Source organism: Cygnus atratus, chromosome 25, assembly GCF_013377495.2.
Source record: "Cygnus atratus isolate AKBS03 ecotype Queensland, Australia chromosome 25, CAtr_DNAZoo_HiC_assembly, whole genome shotgun sequence".
Classification (NCBI taxonomy): domain Eukaryota; kingdom Metazoa; phylum Chordata; class Aves; order Anseriformes; family Anatidae; genus Cygnus; species Cygnus atratus.
In genome coordinates, this window is record NC_066386.1 from 1,544,912 (window position 1) to 1,571,674 (window position 26,763).

Below are 26,763 nucleotides of genomic sequence, written 5' to 3' on the forward strand. Positions count from 1 at the left end.
AAAGATCGAGTCGTAGACACGTAAGGGATGATTTTAGTGCACCCAGTGAATGCAACAGCTGAAGGAAAGACAAACACTGAAGATTCTTGAAAAGATACTAGAAATATCTTCGATTTTTTTTGACAAAAATAGATAATACCTACCTAATCCAAAAGGACAGTAAAAGGGGAAAAGAAGAAACTGAGTATGATACCAAGCTGCTGCAAGTTAGGCCCATTTCTTCTTGATGACTGCAGTTTGTCTGGCCCAGTTTGTTTTCAGTCTTCAATAAGCACACTTTTATGAACAAATAAAGAGCCAGGAACTCTGCCCCTATCGGCTTACAGCATATCTGTGCCCAGTATGTTGAAATACAGCAAAATGATCTGACTTCTATTTGATAATGAAAAAGAATGTAAAAATTGAAAAGATCTTCAGAAAGCCAAATATGCATCTTTTGAGTACCAGTTTCATGTGGGCAGAATATTTGTAAAGAAAAGGTGAGAAAATACTTATAAGAGGTGAAGAATAACCTAGTGTTTTCCTATTTTTGACTGCTTCATGCATTCATCTCTAATTTATTAATAACATGATTTTATTAATATTAAAATGCATTTAATGTTGATTGCATTACATTATAATTTGGCACAGGTTAGTGAAATATTGAATATGGTCAATTAGTTTTACTGATTCTCACTTTCCACACTAATAATTCTGAATCTTTATATGTTTTTGCATGTACATGCTTTACATTTTTTATTTTGCTACTTGCTTAATATCCATGTTGAGACAGTGATAGATTTTTGCCTTTACACATTTTAATATACTGCGTAACATATGTACTTTAATAGGTTTGTTTATATATTATCATTCTAATGAGGGAGCTCTAAATATTTCACTCTTATCCAACTATTTTAATTAGCAACAGTTGCATAAGCTTTGTAATGAGGACATATATTCATTAGAGACGATGAAACTCATTTTTACCTCAGACATTTGCAGGTAATAGGTGGCAGTGGCTGAGCTGCTCTAAATTTAATTAGCAGCCCAGCAGTGAAGAGTTCTTTACGGTGTTATGAGTCTTCAGTGTTGTAGTCTTGAATTCTACAAAGTGGCGGAAGATGAGGGTGAGATGTTACCATGAGTGCTTCTTTTTCCTGCTCCCACACGTGGTTCATGATGACGCCAGTGGAAGTTTGAGTAGTTTATGAACAAAAAAGTAAGCTCTTCAAATATGAAGAGAGGAATTTTGCGAGTAATGCAAAAGATCTTCAGCTATATATGCACTATAAAAGGAGAAAATACAGTTAGGGCCAGGATGCACACTTGATTCCGTTTTAGAGTAGCAACAATTCTTAATGTAGCTAACAAAGTCAGTATCTGGAAGTCCCACACCTTTGTACAAGTAAGAGTGGGCTGCCTACAGAATGTTGTGTGTTAACGAAACCAGCTATTACAATGTTCTGTAGTCTTTTTTTTTTTTCTTTTAGCCTCAGGTTTCACGATCATAAAACAGGATAACTGGGTTTATGCCAGTTGTTTCAAACTTCAAACAGAAGCTGTATATTTTTATGAGCTGTTGAATCGAGTGTTAAATCGTGGTAACTTCATGTTGATGGAATAAATTTCTCATTGCAGGACAGCTCAGGATGTGTTTGTGCTGTCGGTGGAGTCAGGGAGATGGCTTCAGGAACTGAAAGGTCAGGCCATTGTATGGTTGAAATAATGTACGTGAATAAAGTCAACATTTTTTCTGGTTGTTTATTTCCCAGACAGGAGTGACTACTATAGATACACAATAATTTTTCAACTCTAAAAAATGTGGTTTTTTACTGCAAGGTGAAGGCCAGACTTGTGCTCTGTACTATGCTAAATGAAGTTTCTATGATTAGGGGAAAAAAGCTGGAGTTAGGCTGGAGATGAGGGAACACCAAGAAGTACCGTGGGTCAGACAGTAAGCCAAACACCCACTGGCTAAAGAAAAAAACGTGTCTGTGAGTAAGGTTATTCCGTTACTGTTTACTGCAGAGCTGGCAGTGCCTTCCATGTATTTATATGATAATTGTTATGTGCCCGTGCAAGCTCTAGCCGCACAAGGCAGTCTGCCGAAGGAGTTCTAAAAGTGTATGTACTAAGCTAAGTTTCTGTTACTTACTTACTTGCTATTTATCTTTGCCTGTCAGCTTCTTTTTTAGATCATAAATTTTGTAAGCCGGATGCCATCTTCTGATCTTTCGTGTGCAGTACTCACGGCAGAGGGCCTTAGATCTAGTCAAGGTTACTGGATTTATCAGAAATTTTTGTAGCAGGAAGACGCTCACCTTACATGTGTTGATAAAGACTCTTAGGGAATTTGGGTCTTACTAACTGTAGAAGAGAGCTTTAGAAAATGCTCAGTTGCAGTGCTACAGATTTTCCTATCTACAACTTTTATTTTCTTTTTTTTTTTTTTTACTCCTTCCCTTTCAAGATATACACATTGAAACTCACAGAATATGCATGGGCAAACTCAGTTTTATTATTATTTTTTATTATTGTACTATCATTTACTTTGGTAAATTTGTATCCCTGTTTAAAGTGCCTGAAAGCAATTAAAACTTAGTTTAAATTCAAGTATCGTAAAATGTACATAGTATAAGCACAAAAAAAGCTGCATAGTGAAAATACTAGGGCAGGCTGTTACATTCAGGATGCCAAATACTCAAGTATTAACAACACCAGATTAGTTTTAAGGTTAATGATAATTAGCCAGCTTTATACAGTAGGTATAGAACCATGGGCAATACAGATGCATTGTTCTTACCATTAACAGAAGATAGAAGCATAACTTAACAGTGGAGGAATTTGCAGTATCAGTTTTTTAACACATGCCGTAAGTAACAGGGCAATTACTGACAAATTAAATCTTACATGCTGCTGTGGATCCCACAAATACTGTGTTTTTGTGGATTTTGGGCCCCTGCAATCCCAGTGATGTCAGTAAGAGCTTGTGACATCCATACCTCTTAAAAATCCTTGTAAACAAACGTTCTTACATTAATACCGTTTTTATTATTTTTTTTTATAAAATTTGTCTCATAAGGTCATAAAGTACGTTCGGGTTTGTATTTCTGTTTTTTCCGTGTACAGATGCAAGATCAACTACTGTACTTTTTAAGTGTCCTTAGCTACTTCGAGTAGTAGTAGGGGATACATGACGGGTTTGGTAGAATTTTACTTTGAATATGTAGCCCTTACTTTGTCCGTTCAGTTGTAGCCATAATTGTTGTATCCCGGCATATAACTGATTTGCTGTATGTACGAGATCAAAAGCATAATTTATCTAAATGATTTTCCAAACAGGAATTTGTTGAAGATATTTTAATTCATATTGTTGTAACACACAAAATGAATTAAATACCAGTATTAAAAAAGTTGTTTGACTCCTTAATTTTGAACAGTTAAGGGGTATAATTTTACTTGATATAGCTAAGAAAGTCATAGTACAGGTAGGCACGGACCAGTAAGAGGATGATTGGTTTTCAATGGAAATTACTGCTTCAAAGTCAGTGGAACAATATGGCTAAAATGTTATTTGTTTGTAACAACACTTTTAAGAAATGTCTGTGTGATAAGGGAAAGAAATTTTTGCTCAGTTATTGCCTAAAAAATATTTTAAAATACCAGCTACTTTTAAAAGAAAAATCAGTGAATAGTTTAAGAGCATCATTGCATGTAATTTTTTGCTATTAGAAACTGTTTTAAAATACATTTCAAATATGACAGTTGTGATATAAGTTATTGCAAGGTTTCATCAGTCATTGTACATATGCAATATTGAATAAGAGAATGAAATATGCAGTTCTCATTTCCAGAAGGAGAAAACAAGTTTTCTCTTACAAAGACAGAATATGTCAAAGTATAAAGTTATAGTTTAATTTTTTAATATTTGGAGAAATACTACAAAACAACAACAATAATGAGAAAATGAAAGGACTGTACCCAGAGTATAAAACTAGTAGAAGTTATGTTTCTTGGAATCTTAACTCCCTTGCTCTTCTCCCTTTCTTTTAAGAGACTTGTATGTTTTTATTGTGTTAAAGTACTTAGTTAGATTTCATAGCTGTGGCAAGACAGAAGGAGGCCGTATAAGTCCATCTGCAGTTTATTTCCAGAGCCCGTTAAGGATGAACTTTGGGTTAGTTTGCTGTAGGTTAAGGTTTGATAGAAGGGATACTGCACGACCTCCTCATTACCAGCCTGACTTCAATGTCTGGAAGAGTTTTCTGTTTAGTGTGCAAACATCCTTCATCGGTTGCTGCTAGGTGGAGATCAAAGCGCAGTGAAACTGATTTTTTCCTTAAGCGTGGGTTGTCCTTAAAGAAAGAACCTTCCCATTCTTTAATAACTTCATCCACTTTTTCTGTTCTGAAACAATAAAGCAAACTCGTTTATGATCCTTTAGGCAGTATGTAATATGTATCTTCAGGTCTGCTTTTAAAATGTGATGAGAAACCATGTAACAGTCAAGTTATATTGGAAGCTGTCCTCACCAGATTGAATCTTTTTTTTTTTTTTTAACAGCTTCATTCCCCTGGATATTTCATTATCTTGCTTTTGTATTTTTATGTAGCCTCTGCTACAAAACCATTCCTCTGAGCACATCAGGTGTTTGCTTCCAAGGAAAAAGTTTAGAACCCAGCCTCAAATACTTTGTACAAAACCTCTCTACCATAGTGGGCAGGACTGAATTCCTGCATCTGAAAGCCTTCAAAACAGGGAGGAGAAAAATCTAGTTAATATCCAAACCTCAGAATGTGGATCTACAATTAATTAAAAAGGAAAAAAAAAAAAAGGGACAGAAGTAAAATATGGAGAATGAAAATCCATCTGATTCAAATAATCTTTAGGCGCCCAAATCCTATTGATGTAACCCTCTATTTGTTTCAGGATCTGAATCTAAGAGTCTGATTCTGGGAGCCTTACACAGCTCAGTAAACTGCCCAGCCAAGCAGCCACATTCAGATCTGACAGACACTGAGTGTAAGATGAATAAAAGTGTAAGATGGAAATAAGCTTCAAGTGTGGAATGTGTATGGTACACCATATGACGGCATCAATTCTTAAATTTCTGTTTTCAGTAGCTCATTATAGTTAATTTTTAGTGACAGGGTATGCTACAGCTTGTTTTAAGAGTTCTGTTAAATGCTAGTCTACAAAAGACTTTAAAGAGTAGCAGAAAACAAAAGAATGAGGCAATGTAGTGCTAGCAAAGTAAATTAAGAATAAAACATACCAACAAACGTTCACATGCCCACTGAGGAGCCAAGCTCTAGTATAGTAATTGGCAAAACGTTGGAGTTTCCAAGTAGCAAGTCAGAGCAGCCAAGCCTGAATTTATGTGCATAAATATGCCCCAGAGGGACTTTGCAAACATGGTATGGACTCTTTTACTTTCAGAATGAATTATTAATAGTTTCATTCTTGACAGGAATAGCAATTAGAACCATCATCATGACATTGTTAGCTCATGAAGTAAATGCTAATAAAAAGAACTTTAAAATTTAATTTATTGTTAAAACATTCCATTCAATATAAAGTCAAGAACTACCACTGCTACTCTGGAGCTTCCTTGCTGTGTAGGAATGATAGAACAGATATTAAGTAAAAGGAAGTCAGAGATACTGATATATAACACCCACAATTTACATTTAATCATTATTTTGTTAAATTCATGTATGTCTTACTGTATAGTGCCATGAGCTTCAGCACTTTCCTTCATAATATTTCCATCTAGGACTGCTTGTTTTGTCATCAATTCCACCTTCTCAGTTTCATGCTTCTTTACACCATCTATAAAAGAAAATGCAAATATACCATGTATGCAGAAGAGTAAGGTCAGGGCACAGGACCTGGGGATGTTTTTCTTCCTGCTTTATTGGAAGAAGTTCCTTCTGTAATATCCATTAATTTGTGTGTAGTTAGGAACCTCTTTAAGGCCATAATCCCCTAAGGGGTGAGTGTCAAAAAAACTCACTTGAAGGCAGCATAAAGGTAATCTTGCTAGTGGTAGGCTTTTTGTCATCCTTTTGATTAGGTATAGAGCAACGATACCTGCAGAAATAAAAATTATTACAAGCATCAAATAATATTGAATTACTTTAATTTATAACTTGTTTTACAAGCAACTATGAAAAAAATTAAGAATGTGAGAACGATGAGAAGCTCTGATTGTAGCAACTGCTTGTTAGGATTTCTTATTCTGAGCATAGAACTAAAGAAAATTACTGAAAATGTCTGTGTCATTTCATTTTTGTTTTCTGACAGTTCTTCATGAGTGGGTTGTGTGCCAGAAAGAGCTATTTAATTTTATTAATACTGAATTGTGTGTATTTTCAGAGTTAAAAGCATTAAGTCTGACTCCTCTGTCTGGAATCTTAGGCAACCGTGTGAGGTTGCTGGACTAAAACCCCGTGTTTTCTGCAGAAATGAGTAAGGGAGGCAGTGTCCACTGAAAGGTGTCAGAACAGTGTGCCTGCTTTAGTTAAGATATCCGTGCAGAGTGCAGGACCTGGTGTTTTGCCTTTTCCTTATCCTCTGTTGTTGATGTAGGTGTAGCTGCCTCGCTCAAGTCTACATTTCAAAATACTGGTGTTTGTGTACCAGCGATAGGGGCAGGTACGAGTTGGAAAATGTCCCTAGAAGACCTATTCTTAAACAGCATCCTGATGTGTAGGCTCTCCAAACGTGTGACTTCACAGACTTGGAGTGGCACCGAGTAACATGAATTCAGCATGCAAATGGGCATCCATCGTGGGACGAGATGTGAACTCCTCTCCAAGAACTTCACACACACGGACGCTTCATCTCTGGTCTGAGACAAATGGAACCCGTGTTAAGCAGCTAATGTGATACAAAGCCTACGTCAACATGCAGTGCCTTGGGTGAGGATGCAGGAAGCTTGCTACTAGCTGCAACATGCTGCTGGCATCCAGAAAGTAAGGATATGGTAAACTGAGTTACAATGAAAACCTTTCTAAGGACTTTATGCTGTAATTTTTTAATGATTGGTTCATGTATTTACAATTCTGATGGTTAGTTCAGTGGGAAGTTCTGAAATGGAAGATAAATCTGAGTACTTTCTCTAATCAACAAGTACCTGCTCTCTTCTTGTTCAAGCAGACTGCGGTACGTTGCTATCTCCTCCTCCAGTTTCATCCTAGTGTTCAGCAGAATTTCATGCTCTCGAAGCTGCTTCTCAATACTTCTTCTCACTTCCTGTAGCTCTTTCTCTAAACATTCAATCTCAGCTTCTAAATTCTGTAGTTGCATGTGGTACTGCTGCTCTGTGGCACGCAATGAACGCTCCAAACCCTTTTCCTGTTAAATTTAACTCATATTTTAAGATTTGAAAAGTGTGCCTGTAAGGATGCTCTATGCACGTTTCCTTAACAATCAGACGATGTAGTTTTATATCAGTTCTTTTAAGAATATTCTTTAGGAACAAGGGTATAGCTTTTACGGTAAAACTTTTGCTGAGCTATTTTCCAGTAAAATTTGTAATAATTTAAGATAGAATAAAACAAAATAGCCACCTGTTGTACCACCAGTTCACTATCACTGCTTTTACAGATCTCTGGTTTTACCTGTATGGTTAGAATGATAGTCAGCTAAGTACAGCATGAAAACTGAGTGCTCTGTGCGCTCTTTTGTCTTAAATATATTACAGAATTCAGCACATGGCTGATGTATTCTGTCACAAATCCAATTGATGAATTTGGTCCACCCATTCAAAAAAAGTTTTTACAGTAAACCTGATCAGAGTTGGTTAGGCAGAATAACTGGGACCGTGGTGGGGGAATATCATGCAAATACATGCTTGGCAGGAGTGGAAATATGAATTGTGTTACACATCAAATAACAGATTTTGAATCAAGACACACAGTGCTCTTAAACACGAGCAGTTGACTTAGCTGTTGCCTGTGGGGTAGTGATCTGTGTGACAAACTCAAAATGCACAGCAAAGCTCTGTGTTTTGTGTTTGTTGTATTTCTGCTGTACGGTGGATGTGTTTCTTCCATAAACTGACTTGTGAACAGTTTACATCAAGAAAAATACCTGTGGTTTTTTTTTCAGGAGATTTTGACTATCATTTTATGATTCTTACCACAGCATGGAGAGATTCGATTTCAATCTGCATGTGGTGCCACTGCCGCCTGGCTTCACAGAGTTCTGCTCTGGCTGCCTTTAACGCTTCTGCATCTTTGTCCATTCTTTTAACTGTAGCTGCTTCTAGCTACAGGGGATTATAAATATGTATATATACACATATATATATATACACACAAAAAAGAAGATAATTTAAAAATATTCAAATAAAATGAAATAGACAAAAAATCTCTAACAGGGATTTTTTTAAGATCCACATAAATTTGTTAGAGCTAACAGTGATGAGTTGATATTTTATGTGCTGTGTCGTGCAGAAGTCCATATCCTGCTGTGCTTGGTGGGAGGTAGCTGGCTAAATCTTGAACCCTAACTTTTTGTTATAGAAATACGCCAGTACAAATGAACCATTTGTATTTAGACCTCATCCTCCTCTAGAGTAAGTGGGCTTAACTTCATGGCAGTTAGAGGAACTGCAGTCAGTTCCTGCAAACAGTTCCAGATTTTTTATGTATTTTTGATTTCAAGGAACAGCTTTATAGAAAGGGAATGCTTTTGATTGCTTGCATGGATGCATTCCAGTTGACAATAGCTGTAATTATGGTTTTGCCTGATGTAGTCAATGACTAGATTTCAGATTGTTCTAGAGCAAGCACCTCCATTCATTCAGATACCGAAATCTACAACTTTTCCTTGTCCTAGGCTTAATCTTAATCTAAAACATTATTTGAGATAATTTGTCGGCCTTAAGGCTGAAACTTGTTCTAAAAAAAAAGTGAATAGTCAAATAAACACTGTGTTGTGTTTAGAGGTAAATTATTTTTTTTCCTATTATAAATAATTTTTTTAACCAACCCTGAGCATATGTGGGGTCATTTTAGATTTGGACTCATCTTTGATTTAGATTGTATGTTACTGTGTTGTACTTCTAGAATAATTATTTTGCTTATGGAAGTTATTTTTCCTTTATAGTTCTGCGTTTTACTACAAGTGGTGAAGGTGCCATAAGCACTTGAAACTCTTCATGCTCTTTTGCATATTTTAGACCTTTACGTAGGTTCTCATGATGCCATCAACTCTAAGAAAATAAACTCTTTAATTCAGGTGTTACAAAGCAAGTAAAATAAGATCAATTCCCCCCTTCCCCCTTAATATACTAACCTATTGTAATTTTGTCATGACATTGTTTGGTGGAAACTCTAAATTTGGCTAATCCACAAGTGAGTGCTCAGTAATCTTTGGTTATCCTTTTGTGCCTGGGTACTGCAGAGTTTATGTGATGAGACCGTAACGGTCCACGTTGGCTGCTGTGTGCCAAACACCACCACAGACGTGGTTTAACCATCTGGTTTGTAGCTGCCACGGGATTAGGGTGTAGATCAGCCAGATTGCAGCAGTAATCTGGCCTGTGGTTAAAACAAACAAAAACAAAACCCAACACAAACAAATAAACAAAAGCCTCCAGAATTTCTGCAGTGCCTAAGTACAACAGGGTGATAGAATACCTAATTTTCAGCCTGAATTTCTTGGCATTTGATGGCTCTAAGTTGTTTTTCCATTTTATTTCAAAGTTCAGTTAGGTTTTAGAGATGCTTTGTATGTAAATCTAAAACAGCATTGTGTGTTGATAACATTTAGTAAATCTGTATGAAAGAACAAATTATATTTGCTAGAAAGTATGACAGTTTTACTGTGAACAATATAAAATAGTTACTGAAAAAGTGCTGTTCTTTTTTAATATAGGTGCTAAAAACTGTAAAGCTTTCTTTATATACATGGCTTCTTTACATCGCCTTTGATTTTCAAGATTCTCAGTTCCCGTGGGATAACTGAAAGGTGCTAGAGGTTACTGTGTTACTGCATATGTCGTCATTTTTAAATCCCAGCAATATCACTGTTGCAGGTACAGAAAAACATCCAGATGAATTACACAGCACTCCTTTAGTGTGAATTTCATACCCTAAACAAAACCTTTTCCGTATCTTCTAGTTCAAATCTTACTGCAGTAAAATCAAAATCCCTTCCCCAAAAATATGCTGCATCGAAAAGGAAATACTGTACCTCATAGAGGCTGAGGGAGGAATTGTACAGACAAGGGTTGTCTCCTTGCTCTGGAAGGTGTATGTCTGCATGAAGTCATTACCTGGGTCCTTGCTGAGATGATGGTCTTTATCTGATTTCTGGTGATGAGCGTTTCATACTTTGCCCTGATCTCTCGGAGGAGCTGGGACAGTTCCATTCCCCTCCCATCCTCCACCTTGGCTGCCTGAACCTTATTGATAGGGTGAGGCGGCTGCTGCAGAGCCTTCCCTGCCTGCAGTGAGACGAGAGGGAAAGTACAGGCAAATTTTAAAGCTGCAGAGCTTTATTTCTGAGGAAGCACTGGAAGGTCGGGGGCTTTCAGTCCTTTCTGAGAACATTGAATAATGCAAAGATGTCGCTTCCGCAGCAGTGAAGTGATGATACCTAAATTATGTGCTGAAATGAATTTATACAGTGTCTTTATGCTTTTGTTGCACTGTAACCTAGTTTTTTGCCAAAAAATGTGGGGTTAAGAGATACAAAACAAAGGACAAAATCGCAGCTGCACAGAATGAGACTGCAGTCACACAGGGAAAGGGAAGGGGACAGCTTCCCAGCAGGACCCCTGCGCTGGCGGCGGCGCTGCTGGAACGTGCCTTTGCCAAGTGATTGTGAAGCACCGGCACCAGTTATCTGGGGATGATGCAGAATTTCCCTCCTTGAGGCAAAGCGTGGCTGACCTGCTGTGCGGCTGGGGATTGTCCCGCTTTGAGAAGGAGCTGGGCTCCTGGCATCCTCTCACCCGATGCTTCTGTGTTTCTATGGGCAGGAACACAAGAGGGACAGAAGCCAGCGCCGCTAGTGGCACGGAATGCTTTCACACCTTGTGGCAAGGGGGCTTTGGCTCCCTTTCTGCAGAGCACTAAGAAATTCTGGTGAATGAATACCTCAAACATAGCTAACTGCTGTCAGAAGAGGCGTGTGTTTGTCTCTGAAGGTGTTTACGGTTCCTCTCTGCCTTGTGTCAGGGGGCTCAGTTCACAGAACATGCAGATTTTGTTGGCTCCTCATGCCTTTCCTCAGAGCTACGTGAGAGGTAGAAAGCAAAGGTTGTCTGTCTGATGTTCTGTAATTTCTACAAATAATTCTCCATTTCCTGGCTTATTTTAACTGCTGTGTGCTGACAATCCCAGTGATCTTGTCTACTAAGTACTGCTCTTACCAATTTTTCAAAGTTTTTTTTTTTTTCAGTAATATAGAGTATGAGACAGTAAAAAATCCTAATTTCAGTTAAAAAAAATCGCTAAATAGAATGCAGTTTTAGACTCCAAATAAGAATATGCATCAGTAAAATGAGGGAAAAAAGGCAATAAACTTTCACAAGACACTCCTTTTAAGAAGTTGAAGCATTGTACCTCTTAAAAGTCTCCTTGTGTGCATAAGGCTTCCTTGTTCTTGACTCGCTCTGCTGGCACGTGTAAAAGGATCCTGTGTACTGATTTTATTTTTCTTAGCTGGTTGTTCTTCTGCTGGCCTGGATAGAGATGAGAACATTTTGTTGTCCACTACATTTTCTACAGCTGTGTTAATCATTCTAATTTTGCATAGTTTTAAAAACAAAGTGTCAACAGTGTTTTTCATTGATGGTATGAGAACAATCATATTAGAAAAAAAAAAAAGGAATCCAAACATCGAAAGGAAGAGCCTATGTATCTAAGTAAATAAGAACTTTTAAATGTAATTTAAAATCTTCCTTTTTTCTTTTCATCATAATGTTGGTTCTTTGCAATTTGTTTTCAGTTCCCTGGGACTCAGAATGACTTCTGCTTACATCAGGCAAAGTCAGGGCTGTCTAGCATCCAGAAATGAACCCAGAAATGTATCAGCTTGAAATACAATACACAGAGCTCTGTAGGGATATCGGATTTGTTCACACAAACCGAAGTTTATGCATCAATCAGTGTCTATGGATGAATCTTACTATTACCAGGAGCTAAAATTTTGTCAGTTGATAACATTTCTAAAAGCTTTTTAAAAATAAATTAGCACTAATGCTTTCTTTTTCATTCTTTTTTCCAGGTGTAAAGGGAACATCCAGCTGTGACATCCCTGAAGCTTTAAGGTAGGTGTAAGCAACTGTATCTTCACTAGGATTTATGTAATTCTCAATCCTAGCTACTCTCAACGTTTGTATTTTATCACAGATGTTGTCTTATAGTTAACTTAGTAGTTTAGATACCATGTGTCAATTATTTGGATTCTGTGATAATGTTACTGTGATTGCAAACCGCTTTTACAAACCAACCATTGTTGGTTTGACACAAGACCATAGCTGGAGTGGTTGCTACATATCCTAAGCAACTCTAATTTATCTTTTAGATCATAGTATGAAATTCAGGATGAATGTGTATGTAGGTAAAGTGCATGATTATTCAGTGTAAATGCAATCTACATTAAAACAAAAGTGTGTTTGAAATTCAGAAAATTCTGAATTCCCAATGATGCAATAGTTTTCACAGCAATCACAGTTGCAGCCCCTGAGGTATGTATGTTATTTCATGTTTCTTTATAAACAGTTATAATGAAAATACATATGCCTTTGCAAGAAGACAAGAGAGACACATTTTTCTCTTCAAAATGGAGATGTTGTCAATAATGGTGAAGGTTCTATGGTTTCAGTTTTTCCACACAAGAGAAAGTTTGTGGTTAGGAAAGAAAGATGACAAATGCTGTCCAGTTTTATGAGGAGAAAAAAATTTCCTTCAATCTGTATTTTAAAAATGTTCTCTGTAATGGTACTCTTGTTAATCAAATGCACCTACATAAACAACTTCAACTTGTCTACTTCTGCTATCACTATTTTATTTTATATAGTGTTTATTTAATAATAAAAATATAGTCTGCAGCAGTAAAAATATTATTGAAATACGTTGCATGTGGTAAGGTTCTTTTCATTTATTTATCAGCACAGTTTTTTAAAGGGAAAAGAAAAAATGTACACTTGAGTTGCATGCTTTTAGAAAATAAATTAATTCCTCATACTGCTGAAGATAGTGCATTTACTCAAGATGGTTTCACATTTTTCTCTCTTCATACTGACATATATTGAAGAATCTCATATTTAATTTCGTGTTATTTATCACAGTGGCTTTTATTTAACAGAATGGATTTTAGATGTGATTCTACCACTTCTTTGATTATTGTTTTAACTACCCTGCCTTTTATTGGTTCCAAACAGGAAGCAGAAAAATGATAGTGGTTGGGTTTGCAAAGGGGAAAAAGGAAGTGCAGTATGAAATCCATGCTCACATTAAAATTTTAGTTTGAATCAAGTGTTTAAGGGATGTGATAGAATGTGAGAACATTTGTATTGTAGAGAAACAATGGTATGCATATAAGAAGTCACAGTAACTCGTCTTACCTGGATTCACACAAAAATTGTCAATATTTTGTCTCAAGAACAAAGACTGACATGTAAATTGTGAGGGGATTGTGTTCTGGTTCCCAATTTTGTTCTGGATAAGAGATTCTTTTAAATAGTTGGACAACCAGAAGTCCAATATAGGATTCAAAATATTGTATTGGGCTCCCACCAGGTGGCACTCCGCGACATGTAACCAACACCTCGTAGCTGGGGTTGCTGCATACTTTGAAACCAGTGTATTGCTCTTTTCCACTAAAGTTGTGGTCTCTACGTTATGTTGTTCTGTTTGCAAAAAACTTCTCTCTTAATCCTTTGTATTGCTGTAAATTGGTATCTTTAATTTGTATGGTATCAAGTATTCCTTCAATCCCACATGTAAACAGTATTTTATTTTTTAGCATGTGCTTGTTCTACTGTTGGATTAACTTCTTAAAATGGGGCGCACTGTACCATGGGCACAATGTATGGTAAAGCAAAATACCCAGCAAAATGGCAAATACAGCTCAGGAGCTACAGTCTTAAATTATGACGTGAAGAATGAAAGGAGGCTAATATCTTAAAGCTTGTTGAGTCCTTTTTTATTAGCCTAGATATCTGGAAAATTAGGTTAGAATAGCAAAAATATTTTAGCTATTAATTACTCAAAAATATAGAAAAGCGCATCTAAATGAATGCCTAACGTTTGCATCACATTTTTGGTTACTGAACAAAGAATTGATGATAGATTTAAAAAACACCGTGAAAATAATGCAGGTAACACCAATAGACTGAAGTAGAAAGTACATTGCATGACTGCTAAGAATGAAAACGCATGTTCTATGTAAAAGAATCTTAGTTTAAAAGCCAATCTATTTTTTTACTTCATGCTAAAGAACAAGGTTATTTATCCACTTGTGCTTTGAAAGCAACATGGAATGAATGGATCCTTTGCAAGATCAGACTGTGCCTTATATCTTCTCTTCAACTTCCTTAACATGGGAAGCAACAACCTTTCCATCTACCACTTCCTCAACAATTGTCTTGATCTTTCTAGTTTTGGTAGGATCTAAACAGCATAAACGAGACAAAAGAAAGTATTATGAAATTGTTAACATGCCTTGCATGAACAGTTAACATCCTCTTTCCTTTTAAATTGGCTAGCTACTTATTATGATGAACTCTATGATGTAGTTAAACAAAATAGCATACATTATTTTACTTACAATAATGACTTTAGAAATAATATTATTGGGACATTTCATCCCTCATTCAGGCAGTATTGAGAATTCTAAGTGAGTACTTAATAATTCTGTATCTACTAATTTTAATGGTTATATGAAGCAGTGTATATAATTAACATGGGAACACATTTACTTGAATGTTAATGGTCAGAATTATTATAACAGCTGTAAAATAAAAATGTATTCAGTCGAGTTCTACCTACCCTGAGAAGAATCCAGTGATTGTGTTTGTGATTTAGACCCTGTCAAAGATGAGCTTTCAAATGTAAGTCCTTGTCCTCCACTCCTAAAAATGAATGAGAGATGCGCTATATTGCAGAATGTTTGTCAGGTGCACGAGAACATGTATTATTGCCTTTTCATGCTGCCATTTATTGATTAATATAATCACTGAGCAAAATGTTACATTTGTTATATTTGTAAAGAAGAGCTGATTATTCAGAATCTTTGTATGTGCTTTCCTGTCTTTTGGTGAACGTAGCACTTGTTTATCCCTCGTCTCTTTTCCTGGAAAGCATATTGCTACAGAAAGTAAAACAGATACTTTATATGAATTATTTACTTACACAAACTCGCCATCCATCAAGCGACGGTAGGTTTCAATCTCCATTTCCAGACGACTCTTGATGTCTAGAAGTTGTTGATACTCTGCATTCTGCCGTTCCATATCAGCCCTGACCTGAAACAGCTGAGACTCCAGATTCCCAATCTGAAGTTGCATTTGTGAAAGCTGAGCGCAGTAACCTCCTTCCGTTTCTGCTAAAGTGTCTTCAAGGGATTTTTTCTGTGTAAGAAGGATTTTAAATAATCTGACTGAGGAAAACAGAATTCTTTACGAATATAAAGACAACTGAAACAGTTTATGGGAGTAACTATGGCCTCAATACTTAGAGATATTTATTTTTTTCTTGAAATACTGGTTTGGTAATTGGCCTTTGCTGCTACTTCACTGAATGTGAACATAAAAGCTCATTTGTTTTGTAACATGCTACTTGCAATCCAATTATATATATATGACTGCTGTTTAGGAACTAAAAGAGTGTAGATTTTAGTAGGAAATAAATGCAAATCTCAAATCCTGTAGAATTGTGTAAGATCTAAAAAAGGCTTTTAAGTTGGAAAATTGCCGAGTTAGCAGTTTCCTTTCAACCTACCATGGCAAGCTGGGATTGTAGTTCAATTTCCAAGCTCTGGAGAGTCCGTTTTAGATCTGTGATCTCGCTCTTGCCTGACTGAAGCTGCTCAGTATTGGTAGAGATTTCCCTTTTCAGCTCCCCACTCTGAAATGGCAAGAAGAAGATTGTAGTTCTCCTGTTCCGAATACTCAGTTCTCTTTTACATGCATTTGGCTGCATTTGCTATTTATGTGGTTGTTACTTTTTCATTGAACCATGCTTCAGCCTCTTTACGATTTTGCTCGGCGATGACTTCATACTGTCCCCTCATGTCATTCAAAAGCTTGGTGAGGTCAATTCCTGGAGCAGCATCCATTTCAACGCTGACTTGGCCAACTGCATTGCTCTGGAAGCCCTGAAGCTCCTGGAGAGATTTGAAATAAAAGATTCTGTTAATAAAAGGCAAAATAGTTCTACCAGAAATATGTATAGAGAAATACGAGTGATATAAATTCTTTTTCAACAAGAATCCTTCCTAATTAAGTTTTATTTCATCTCTGAAGAATATAAAACAGTGAAATATTAACATAGATCTTGCCTGTCAGTTCCATTTGTCTCAATAGTCTTGTTATTTAACTTTTTGATTCTTCTCTAACCTGTACATCTAGGCTATGAGTAAAAATAACAACTGAAACTGTGATAAGCATCTGAGTTGGCTCCCATTTCCTTTATAATTTTTAATGGCAAATTTTTTATCAACTTTCTGCAACACAGTGACTGCTGTGGTGGTAGTATATAGGCAGAATAAAATAAGCAGCTGACTTCTGAGTTGATTTGGCAAGATCAAAATGGGAAAAGTTTAGTTCTGCTCAGCCAGGAGCTAAGAAAAGAGCAACTTGTTGGGGCCAACACTCCATAAGCCCTGAATGTACGCGAAGATACCTTCTGCATTCTTAGAAAAATGGCCTGGCAGTATTTCTAGTGGCAGAACTTAGAAAAATAGTAATACTACATCATCTAGAGCCCATAGCTTGGGTGCCTATTTCTTTCCCTCTTTCTCTTAGTAAACTCAAAAAAGAACAGCAAACAAATCAAATAATGGAACCGAGGAACTCCCACTGGCATAAATAAGGGAATAATTTGATGTTTCGCACTTCCATCTACCTTGTTATGAATATACAAAGAAAAAAAACTGTACCTCTTCATGATTCTTCTTAAGATAAGCCAATTCTTCATTCAGACTTTCAATCTGCATCTCCAAATCAGCTCTTGTCAATGTCAGCTCATCAAGAACTCTGCGCAGACCATTGATGTCAGCCTCCACACTCTGGCGAAGAGCCACTTCATTCTCATATCTGTGAAGAAAGTAATTAAATTTGCTTTTTATGTGGTTAATGAGGTCAAATGCAAACTGCTACTATGTGCTTATATAGCTTTTACTATGAAATCTTAATACACAGAACTATTACAATATTAATAATTAACATATTCTGCAATGAGAGACGTTTAAATACATCATTTTTTTTTCCCTTAAAATAATAGTGACAGGTTTTGCAATATTACAATTTGCAATACACTTACTTCAGTCTGAAATCATCGGCAGCCAGTCTGGCATTATCGACCTGCAGAATGATTCTTGCATTGTCGATAGTTGCATTAATGATCTGGAATGCAAGCAATGTCCAGAGAATGATTTTATAGCCTTGTGGCTTTGCAGATCGATAGAGCTTTTTACGTAACTGTAATTCTAAATATGACTGTAATAAAAGTAAGTTGTTAGACTCTCATAGAATTTGCTAAATATGAAAATATATAGGATGGATTTTCAACTTCTGCAAATCAGCATGTTTCACTTAATGGAAGAATACCAGTTTGCGCTCTGTAGTTTATAATCTCTGAAGAGCTTGCCAGGTAGTCTCTGTGCTTCAGGAATTGAATTCGTAATATAAAAAGTATGAAACTTTCTAAAATGCAAACACTTCGATCAACAAGAACTTGTACAACTGGATCCTATCACTGCCTTCTCCTTTATTCCAGTTAGACCAAGTCATGTCACAGCATTGTGTGATACAGCTACAGAACTGCAGTCAATATACAAGAAAAATTTAACACATACTAGTGCAGTGTGACGGAGGATTATTACAAGAGTCATTAACGTAGAAGAAATTGGTGCTTGGTTTCTGAAAGGAATTTGTTATTTGTCTCCAAATATTATTAGGTGAATTACAAATGCAAAGATGCATTAAGTACATTGCTTTGCTACCTTGTTTCGAAGATCTTCAATTATTGGATAATATTTACTGTAGTCATTCCCAGACCCAGGAACACCAGCTCCAGGGCCATTTTTCTCATACCACTCTCGGATTTTGCGCTCCAGCTCTGTATTGGCATCCTCCAGAGATCGTACTTTGTCCAGATACGCAGCCAAACGGTCATTGAGGTTCTGCATCGTTTCTTTTTTGGAGCCGGAAAGAAGGCCGCCATCCCCCCCGCCGCCAGTGCCAAAACCACCTCCAAACCCAGCACCTGAGCCACTGCCAAAGCCACCTCCAAAACCAGAGCCTGAACTGCTACCAAAACCACTTCCTAAGCCTCCCCCAAAACCACTGCCTAAGCCACTGCCGTAGCTACCACCTCCACCGCCACCAAAACCCCCACCAAAGCCACTACCTAAGCTGCTCCCAAAGCCCCCACTGAAGCTGGAGCCAGAACCAAACAGAGAAGCGGCACCAAAACCTCCCCCAGATCCTCCACCAAAGCCAAGCCCGCTGCCACCAAAGCCTCCCGCAGCGCTAGCGTTAGACATCCGCAGGGCTCCCCCGCCGAGGCCGCTCCGAGAGGAGAACTGCCGGGAGCTGCCGCTGGTGCGCATGGAAAGGGCCATGGTGCTCAAGGTGCCCTGCTCTGTTTGCTCAGCAGACACCGCCGAGCAGGGAACTGTTAAACCTTTATATATGAATGTCGTGGGTGTTGCAGCAGCAGTCCCCACCTCCTACCAAAATCCTTAATTCTTTCTCTGTCTCTCTCGTTTGGGGAGGGGGAAGAGGGTAGTTTAGTATGCCCTGACCATGCTAAATGATGTGTGCAAATCTAAATTGCCCATGGGAGCAGAAATCTGGCACCCTCCAGGTGTTTACTGTATGAGGAGAAATGGGTGGAGTAGAGCTAAGACATCATGATAATGTTTTGCCATGTGTAATGGAGCACAGAAATTTCTTTTCACATTTAAATCCATCTTAAATAATTTTTTTTGTCATTACATATTCTTTGCTTTCTTGGTTTGCGGCTATTATTATAGAAGGATGCTTAAGCCAGTAGAATGATCCCTTTCATATCAGACTTCCTGGCGTGTCAGAAATGCGTTTCTCTTCACAGTACTTTTCTGGCATGAACCTCTGCCAGATTAGTGTTCTCGGTGCGTGCGATAAGAAGTTATAACAGTGGTCAACAGAAGTATGGGGGGAGATGTGGACAGGCAGTGATCTGCAGCTTGGTCATTAATATGAAAACACAAAATATTCTTGATTACACTGGACATAATTTGTAATTGTTTTCTGCCCCCTTTCTGAAATATCTGTCTAATGCTGAAACCTGTGTTTCTATTACAACATCTTTTTTTGTGCTTAAAGAGATAGAAAGGACTTCCAGACACCTTTCAAGTGCAGGGAGAGAAGAAGCCATCAGACTTTTGTCTGGCAGTGGCTCACTGATTGCACCTTTCATCCATGGTGCTCCAACAGTATGTCTGCTCCTCAGCCTTTATGATCCATGGATCCACGTGTGGTCCATGCAGAAATTATAAATTCTGTCAAATCGATCAGACCATAGGTCTTTTCCCGCTGCCCTCTACCTAGGGTTCACAGGACAACTCAGTTGATAGTGTTGTGTAAATTCACAGCACGATGGTTTACAACTGCGTTTTTGTCACTGATGTTTTTCTAAGTCTAATGCAGTTGGGCATGAAAGACCATCACAGAAACACCTGACTATTTTTTTTTTGTGCCTTCTATAATGTAAGTCTAAAGATCAAAGATAGCTCTTACAGGTTACAAGTTTTGGCATGGAAGCCCTTCCAAATCATTATACTTCTCTTTTGAAGTTATTTTGATAAACGGAAAATTGTTTTTTCTTTGTCCTGGCTTCATTATACCACTGGATTTGTCAACAGAAATTTATTCATTTTTAATTAACCTACATCTAAAAGTACGGATGCTTTTTTTTTTTTTGGCAGACCTGTATTATGAGCAGTAGATCAAAGGTTTAAGTAAAGCATTTGTGTAGAAATGATGTGATAGCCTGTTATCAGTGACTCATGGTTGTGAAAGCAGAGGATTATTTTGTTTGGCAGCTGTATATGTACAGTAAATAATGTACTGGACAGGTGAGATTTCAAAAGGAAGAGCTTTTGTGTTTATGTTGTGAAGAGGAAAAAGTAGACTCCTTGGACTGCAGATCTGGGTGTGGCATAGGAGACTTGTACTGCATAGGAAAAGCTTCATGTGGGTTTTGATAGAGGGGTTCAACAGAAATAGTACTCTATTTCTGAACTGAAAGGCAAAATATATTCTTTTGATGAAATATCTTTGCTTGGTATAATCCCTGATGATACAGAGTGAAAATAATAAAAAGACTTCTTGAATTTTACATTTTAATTTATTATGAAATGTAAATGGATGTTTATTTATTTGAAAATCATTTTTTACTGAAGTGAGGCTGCATTGTGTTTGGATGGTAGTTCAAGTTCAGAAAAGATCCACTGAATCAACATTTTAATATATTTTTTAAAACACCTACTCTAAATGTTCTAGTACATAAGAGAAAAATAGATTGCTAACCTTTGGATTGCAGTTAAACTAGCACATGTGATAGAGAGTGTATCATACATATCTAGTTAATTCTTCCTTGTAAAGTTTTGATAAGTTGTCCATTAAGGTTTCAGAAATAACAGGTATCTTTTAAAAACTTTCAATTTGTCAAGCACATGAGCAAATTTTGTCCCATATCTTCATCTAATGACTTGCACCAGTTTAGTGCTTTGGAACTTCAGAAATGAAGACTTGTGTCGGTATTTTCCTAAATTCAATTTTTATGATTTTCAAAGCTGTAGAAAATTCACACTATAGGACATTTGACTTTCAAATTTATACTGAGCAACTCTTTAAGTGTAGTATTAAGACTGTGATGTAAATAAAGACTAACGCTTCAGCTTTTATTTGTCTTGGAAACAATAATACATTTGTAACAGGCTGATTTGTGTTTTCTTTCATCAAGATATTTAGTCACTGCATAAGTAAACTCCAAACCTTGCACTTCGTAACTTTCTGATGCAAAACATTATTTTTATTAACACCCCCTCCAAAAAAAAAAATTTGAGATTTGATAATTGGGCATTTTTCCACCATTGCTGATTTCAGGGAGAATTGGAGAATTAGATCGGACTCTGTATAAAGTGTAATGGTGTAATTAGAGCTCGGAGGCTGTCTCGCTTCTGCTGGCGCTGTTTATATCTTCTCTTCAATCTCTTTTACCTCAGAGGAGACGACCTTGCCATCAACCACCTCTTCAACAATTGTCTTGATCTTCTTAATTTTATTTGATTCTGCTAATGAAATTGAACAGTAAATTAATAAAATGCAGGGTATATCAACAGAAAAATAGTGCTATCAGCAGTTCCACTAATGAGAAAATAGACAAAGGCATCTTTTCAATGCAGTTACTAAAACATAAACTTTTGGGAGATACACTGTATGGTTTATCTTCCTTCTAACATGCTATATGTTACATAATATTTCACTGGTTGGTAATTTGCTCTGAAACTGCGTTGTTTTACATCAGGCTACTTAATGCCATAGCATTTCAACAGAAAGCCATCAAAAAATATGTATGTTTGTGTGACATACCTTTTTCAGTGTCCTCTGTAGGTACGTTCACTTGGACAGACCTGTTCAAATCATAAATTGACAAATGTAAATATATTGTGCCTAATGTATTAGAGAAACAACCTTGTACATTCCCTGTACGTTCAGATACGTGATTTCCTTTCTTCAGGATGTTAAACCATGTATTTAAATGAGTTTTCTCAGTCAACGTAGAATTTGTTAAGCATAAACTATAGGTGAAATTAACCTGCAGAGCAGTTCCTGCAGTGCTACAACTTCAGCTCATGCAGATACGCCCCAACTAGTTCCTGAGCCAGAACTGCTGAACAGGTAGAATCTTTGTGGGAAACATCACGCTGCCTGTCTTGCTCTGTGCTCTTTCACAGATCTCTGCTCTTTTCACTACAGAATGTGGGATACTGGACCATCCAGATGTTAAGTGTGAGCTCACTTGCACCTCTTACATATTTAAGTAGCTTGGCTACTAGTGACACAAGAACAGCAGAACAGAATCCAGTGCAGGCTGCAGAAGGTCAGTGTGAGTGCCTTGCTGTAATGTGACCAGGTGCCTGTTGTGTCTAAAGGAGTTTAAAAAACATCTAGCCCAGGTTACAGTCATTATAGTCATGGAAAAGTCAATCAAAAATCGCATCACTGCCATTATGGAGTGTGAACAGCTATCAAGGTTCTCAGCTCAGGAAGAGTCACAGTATGTACCTGTGCACAGGATGACAGGTACAGACTCTACCAACTTCCACGGCAGCCTCTGAAACAGAGCACAAACTGCAACCTGCTTGGAATCTACAGCTGAGATCTGGGCAACAGACAGGTTTTTTCCTTCAAAAACCAGTTGCCAACAGCAGATTTTGCCACTTTCACCATCCATGAATACAGACAGTGTTTGCAATGCTGTCAGCTGTCACCCAACCTGAAACTGACAGCGTGCCCGTCTTCCCTCACCTGCTGTCCTCTCCTTCCAGCAGGCGGCGGTAGGTGGCAATCTCCATTTCCAGGCGAGTCTTGATGTCCAGCAGTATGGTGTACTCGTTGTTCTGAGCCTCCATGTCAGACCGGAGTTGCCTCAACTGAGCCTCTAACCTGGCAACTGCTTCCTGTATTTGATTTAGTTGATAAGCATAACGTGCTTCAGTTTCATCCAGCGTGTCTTCTAAAGCCTTCTTCTACAGTTGGTGAAAAGAACAGAGATGTATTATTATTCAAGAGGATACCTTTTGTCCTTAAAATTACATTTTGATTGAAAAATGTGTCGGTTTCTGTATTTTTCTCTATAGCTATATACTTAACACAGGCTTTATTTCAAGTACTGTTTATTATTTACCATGTTCAGGTGGGACTGTAATTCTAGCTCCAGACTCTGGTAGATCTGTCTCCGCTCTGTGACCTCTCTCTTTTGCTCTTGCAGTTGTTCCATGTTGATTGCTACTTCCTGGTTCAGTTCTTCGGTCTGAAATACAGAAATAGAAGGACTGTAAGCTAGAACTCAACATGACTGAGGTTCTTGCTGATGTTTAAGTAATTGACCTTACCTGCTTTTCAAATCGTTCTTTGGCTTCTTGACGGTTCTTTTCTGCCATTTCTTCATATTGCCGTCTCATATTTTCCATAGTAGTTGCAAGATCAATACTTGGAGCAGCATCCACCTCTACATTAACTGAGCCTCCCACTTGTTTCTGCAGTCTGTCCACTTCCTACAACATGGAGCACAGTATCAGCATCAGCTAAAGGGAACTTTCAGTCCTGAATATTGGAAGGAAATTCAGAATCTACAGAAGTAGAAGTAATTCTTGAATTGCTTCTCAGGGCAAGATAACTTAATCACCTTGTAAATACTGCTTACTACCTGCCATGTTAGAAAACTTTATTTACTCTGTAGCAATACATGTTATATAATTGATAAACATATTATGAAAAGATGATTTCCTCAGGACCAGATCCATGGAATGAGTGTAGAAGTCATAGTTCCCATTTGCATGCTTTTGTATGGTAGCAACTCATAAAACATAAATTATTCTTAAAGAAAACCTTCACTGCTTAGTTTCTAGACTAAGAGATACCCAGTACAGATATCTGACTTGCAGCTATCCATGCATGAGCCAGAGCTCCTGTTATGACCAGCAGAGACCAGAGGGCATCTCAGCCGAGCAGCCTGTAGGTGTTTACTCTGTGGTGAGATGAGTCATTCTCCAGGTTATGCCTATTTTGTTGGTCTCTCAGTTGATTGTAACAGAACCATAGGCAATAGCATTCACATAGGTAATACATGAATAGACACCTAAATTTTGATGTGCTAATCTGGAGCTGAATCCCACCATAAGTGCAATATTCTTTCAGATTGTTCATGAAGATTTCATTATTCCTAGTGGGGCTGAGTTTATGTATGCCACTGACAAAAAAATCTCTCCACGACAGTGTTCTGCTTCTCTCACCTCCTCATGGTTCCTCTTAAGAAAAACTAGTTCTTCATTCACGTTTTCAATCTGTGACTCCAGATCAGATTTCGTCAAAGTCAAGTCATCACGAACTCGCAGCAGATTATTAATGTCATTCTCAACACTTTGCCTGAGAAGGAGTTCACTCTCAAACCTGTAAAACAAGGCTTGTTTTGTCATCATCAAAACACAACTGTCTGATGAAAATGTCAGAATCAATAACTGCTACTGCCTTAGTCCTAAAATGTTTTACTTTAGTTTTTAGTGGTTTTTTTTAGTTTTTTTTTTTTTACTAAAATGTTTTACTTTTTACTAAACTTTGCATTAGAGAAGGTTTACTTCTCAGCTTTGATATAAATAACTAGAAGCTTTCATGAACAACAGGAAAATGAAGGAGAAAGTATGAAATGCTCATGCAACTTACTTCAGTCTGAAATCATCAGCAGCCAGTTTGGCATTGTCAATCTGCAGGACAAACCTTGCATTTTCCAACTGCGCAGCACTAATCTAAAAAGGAATGGTTGGAAATGGATGAAGCATTGACAGCAAGACTTGCAATGGATACCGAGTGATTCTTAAACATTATAGAAGATAGCTTTGTTTGGCATTTATGAAACTGAATGTACATCAACAACCAAAAATATTTTTAATCTCAAAAGAAAAGTATATATAATCTCAATGAAGTGCGTCTAATACATCTAGATGATGTACTGATAAATGCATTGTTTTATCAATATATTATATTCTCCTGCACATTGTGGTACTGATAGAAGCAAATCTGCTTGAAAATAGAAAAAAGTTCTGAGGCAGGAGAAGGAGAGGATGAGAATCTTTGCACATAAATGCGCACTTATCCATTCCTAGAAATTAATTCTGCATGTGGACTTCATCCTCTAAACTTTAGCCATCTGTTAGTCATCTGGGTTTAAGCTAAATTCCCTTTAAAGTGCATAAAAGGGATCTGGATTTTGGCTGTAGGTCCAATGGATTTATCATATCTGGAGGACAAGATCTAGCAGATTACTTACTGTAAATGAAAGCCCTTTCTCACTTAATCACCAGAAAACTTTAATAGTCAGAAAACTATTAAAATTACCTAAAGCAAATATAATAGAATTAATTCATTCTGAGATTTTTCACGTATTAGATTACTCACATCTGTAGGCATATATCAAATATTATGAGTTATGTATAATCTGTCACTAATTTGTATCTGGTCAAAGTAAAGCATTTATTGTTCTTGGTCGAGACAATTACAATTTGAACAAGTAAGGTTAACACAATAGACTGTTACCCATCTCTCCCCAAATTGCAATTGATATTTTTATAGATGATTATATGAAATCTTACCTTATTTTGAAGATCCTCAATTGTTTTAAGGTAAGCACTGTGGTCCTGCCTTACGTGTGTGACGTTCTTCTCATACCACTCCTTGATCTGCTTTTCAAGCAAGGAGTTTGCCTTTTCTAGAGAGCGCACCCTCTCCAGATAAGAAGCCAGCCGGTCATTTAGATTTTGCATGGTTGATTTCTCATTGCCAGCGAGCAGCACATCGTTACCAGTAACATTAAGCTGGAAGCTACTGCCGAAGTTTTGTCCAAGGCTGGTGCCGGTGGATATGCGGGTGCCGTAGCCCCCAGCTCCACCGTAGACACTGGGTGCCTGGAGCTTCTGGATGGCTGAGCTCCTGACAGATAAACCGCTGACACTGGGTGCAGAAGTTTGGAAGCGGGTGTTTGTACCCAGCTGGAAGCTTCGGTTAGAGAATGCCATTTTCTTTGTTTTAAAATGGAGCAGCTAAATCTCCACACACACAGAGCAGCTGAAGTGAAGAGCGGCGTGTGCTCCGTAAACCTTTATACTGTATCTCAGAGGAAGCACAATGGTCGTAAACCCCACCTCTGTTGACACATAAAGTAATTGGTGTCAGCGCAAATAACACATAGCATATTGTCCCCGCACTCCGGATAATGCAAAGGTTTTTTAATCTGTTCATCAGCATTTGAAAAAAAAATCCTCTGATAGTTTGGCTTGCTTAGTTACCATTTTGAATAAGAGATAAAACACAAATGAACTGCTGAATCATTTATAGCAGTGTATCTGCAGCCATTGTCTCTATAGCCCTTTTGAACAACCAAGTCAATTCTTACCCCTATGTGCAGTTTATGAAATTAAAATAAGAGTTGACTGTATGTGACAAGAGACTTAAAATATTTATATCTTTAAGCAAGTATATATTTCTCTTGAGTGAGCCATGGTCTAGGCCTGAGGACAGTTTAGAACCATCTATAAATTATTAGAAAGGTGACATCTGTACCTACCCTGTTAATTCATTTCCTAGTAAGCACAAAGCAGTATTCTTACTGTTTTAAAAATGAACAGTGTTGTAGCTAGCTTGCATTGAATGTACCCTCATTTAGTATTAGAAAACCCTTACAAGTTGAACTGGGTTTCAGTGCAGTTGAAACTAAGCAGAGTATTGCTTTGTGAAGAGATAAAATAATAAGAGTATTAGAAATCATCATGCTT

The 26,763-nt window shown here is 37.4% G+C and overlaps 3 protein-coding genes across 5 annotated transcripts; all 3 read right to left on the minus strand.

Annotated features, from left to right (window-relative positions):
- Positions 1-4,172: 4,172 nt before the first annotated feature.
- On the minus strand, positions 4,173-10,363 carry KRT222 (keratin 222). 2 transcript variants are annotated; one of them, XM_035571424.1, is made up of 6 exons: positions 10,268-10,363; positions 8,126-8,254; positions 7,118-7,338; positions 5,996-6,072; positions 5,706-5,811; positions 4,173-4,386 (listed from the first exon to the last, which is right to left on the minus strand). In XM_035571424.1, the coding sequence occupies exons 1-6, from the start codon at positions 10,361-10,363 to the stop codon at positions 4,173-4,175; spliced, it is 843 nt and encodes a 280-aa protein (XP_035427317.1). The 2 variants fall into 2 exon arrangements, with proteins under 2 accessions (XP_035427317.1, XP_035427316.1); XM_035571423.1 differs by having other exon boundaries at positions 5,706-5,834; positions 5,992-6,072.
- A 4,154-nt stretch (positions 10,364-14,517) lies between these two features.
- LOC118260882 (keratin, type I cytoskeletal 12-like) lies at positions 14,518-18,558 on the minus strand. Its single transcript, XM_050715452.1, is given in 8 exon segments — positions 14,518-14,615; positions 15,268-15,574; positions 15,945-16,070; positions 16,168-16,329; positions 17,104-17,260; positions 17,487-17,569; positions 18,169-18,452; positions 18,489-18,558. Coding segments are annotated over 7 exon segments (1,119 nt in total). The 5' UTR covers positions 18,355-18,452; positions 18,489-18,558.
- A 2,848-nt stretch (positions 18,559-21,406) lies between these two features.
- Positions 21,407-26,007, minus strand: KRT20 (keratin 20). Of its 2 annotated transcripts, XM_035571438.1 has the most exons (8): positions 25,585-26,007; positions 24,659-24,741; positions 24,232-24,388; positions 23,332-23,493; positions 23,124-23,249; positions 22,745-22,965; positions 22,161-22,230; positions 21,407-21,487 (listed from the first exon to the last, which is right to left on the minus strand). In XM_035571438.1, exons 1-8 carry the CDS (start codon positions 26,005-26,007, stop codon positions 21,407-21,409), a joined length of 1,323 nt encoding a protein of 440 aa, XP_035427331.1. The 2 variants fall into 2 exon arrangements, with proteins under 2 accessions (XP_035427331.1, XP_035427332.1); XM_035571439.1 differs by lacking the exons at positions 21,407-21,487; positions 22,161-22,230 and having other exon boundaries at positions 22,741-22,965.
- Between the last annotated feature and the right edge of the window lie 756 nt (positions 26,008-26,763).

Bases quoted from the DNA above. Each gene is read 5' to 3' on its own strand.
- KRT20 (XM_035571438.1), bottom strand. From the start codon at position 26,007: ATGGCATTCTCTAACCGAAGCTTCCAGCTGGGTACAAACACCCGCTTC. The intron at 23,250-23,331 runs GTAAGGTCAATT...TCTGTATTTCAG, and splicing joins AAGAACGATTTGAAAAGCAG to ACCGAAGAACTGAACCAGGA. The intron at 22,231-22,744 runs GTGAGGGAAGAC...GGTGCAAGTGAG, and splicing joins CTGGAAGGAGAGGACAGCAG to CTCACACTTAACATCTGGAT.
- KRT222 (XM_035571423.1), bottom strand. From the start codon at position 10,363: ATGGAACTGTCCCAGCTCCTCCGAGAGATCAGGGCAAAGTATGAAACG. The intron at 6,073-7,117 runs GTACTTGTTGAT...TTATTTCTGCAG, and splicing joins CTTGAACAAGAAGAGAGCAG to GTATCGTTGCTCTATACCTA. The intron at 5,835-5,991 runs GTTTTTTTGACA...CTGCATACATGG, and splicing joins TTTATGCTGCCTTCAAGTGA to TATATTTGCATTTTCTTTTA.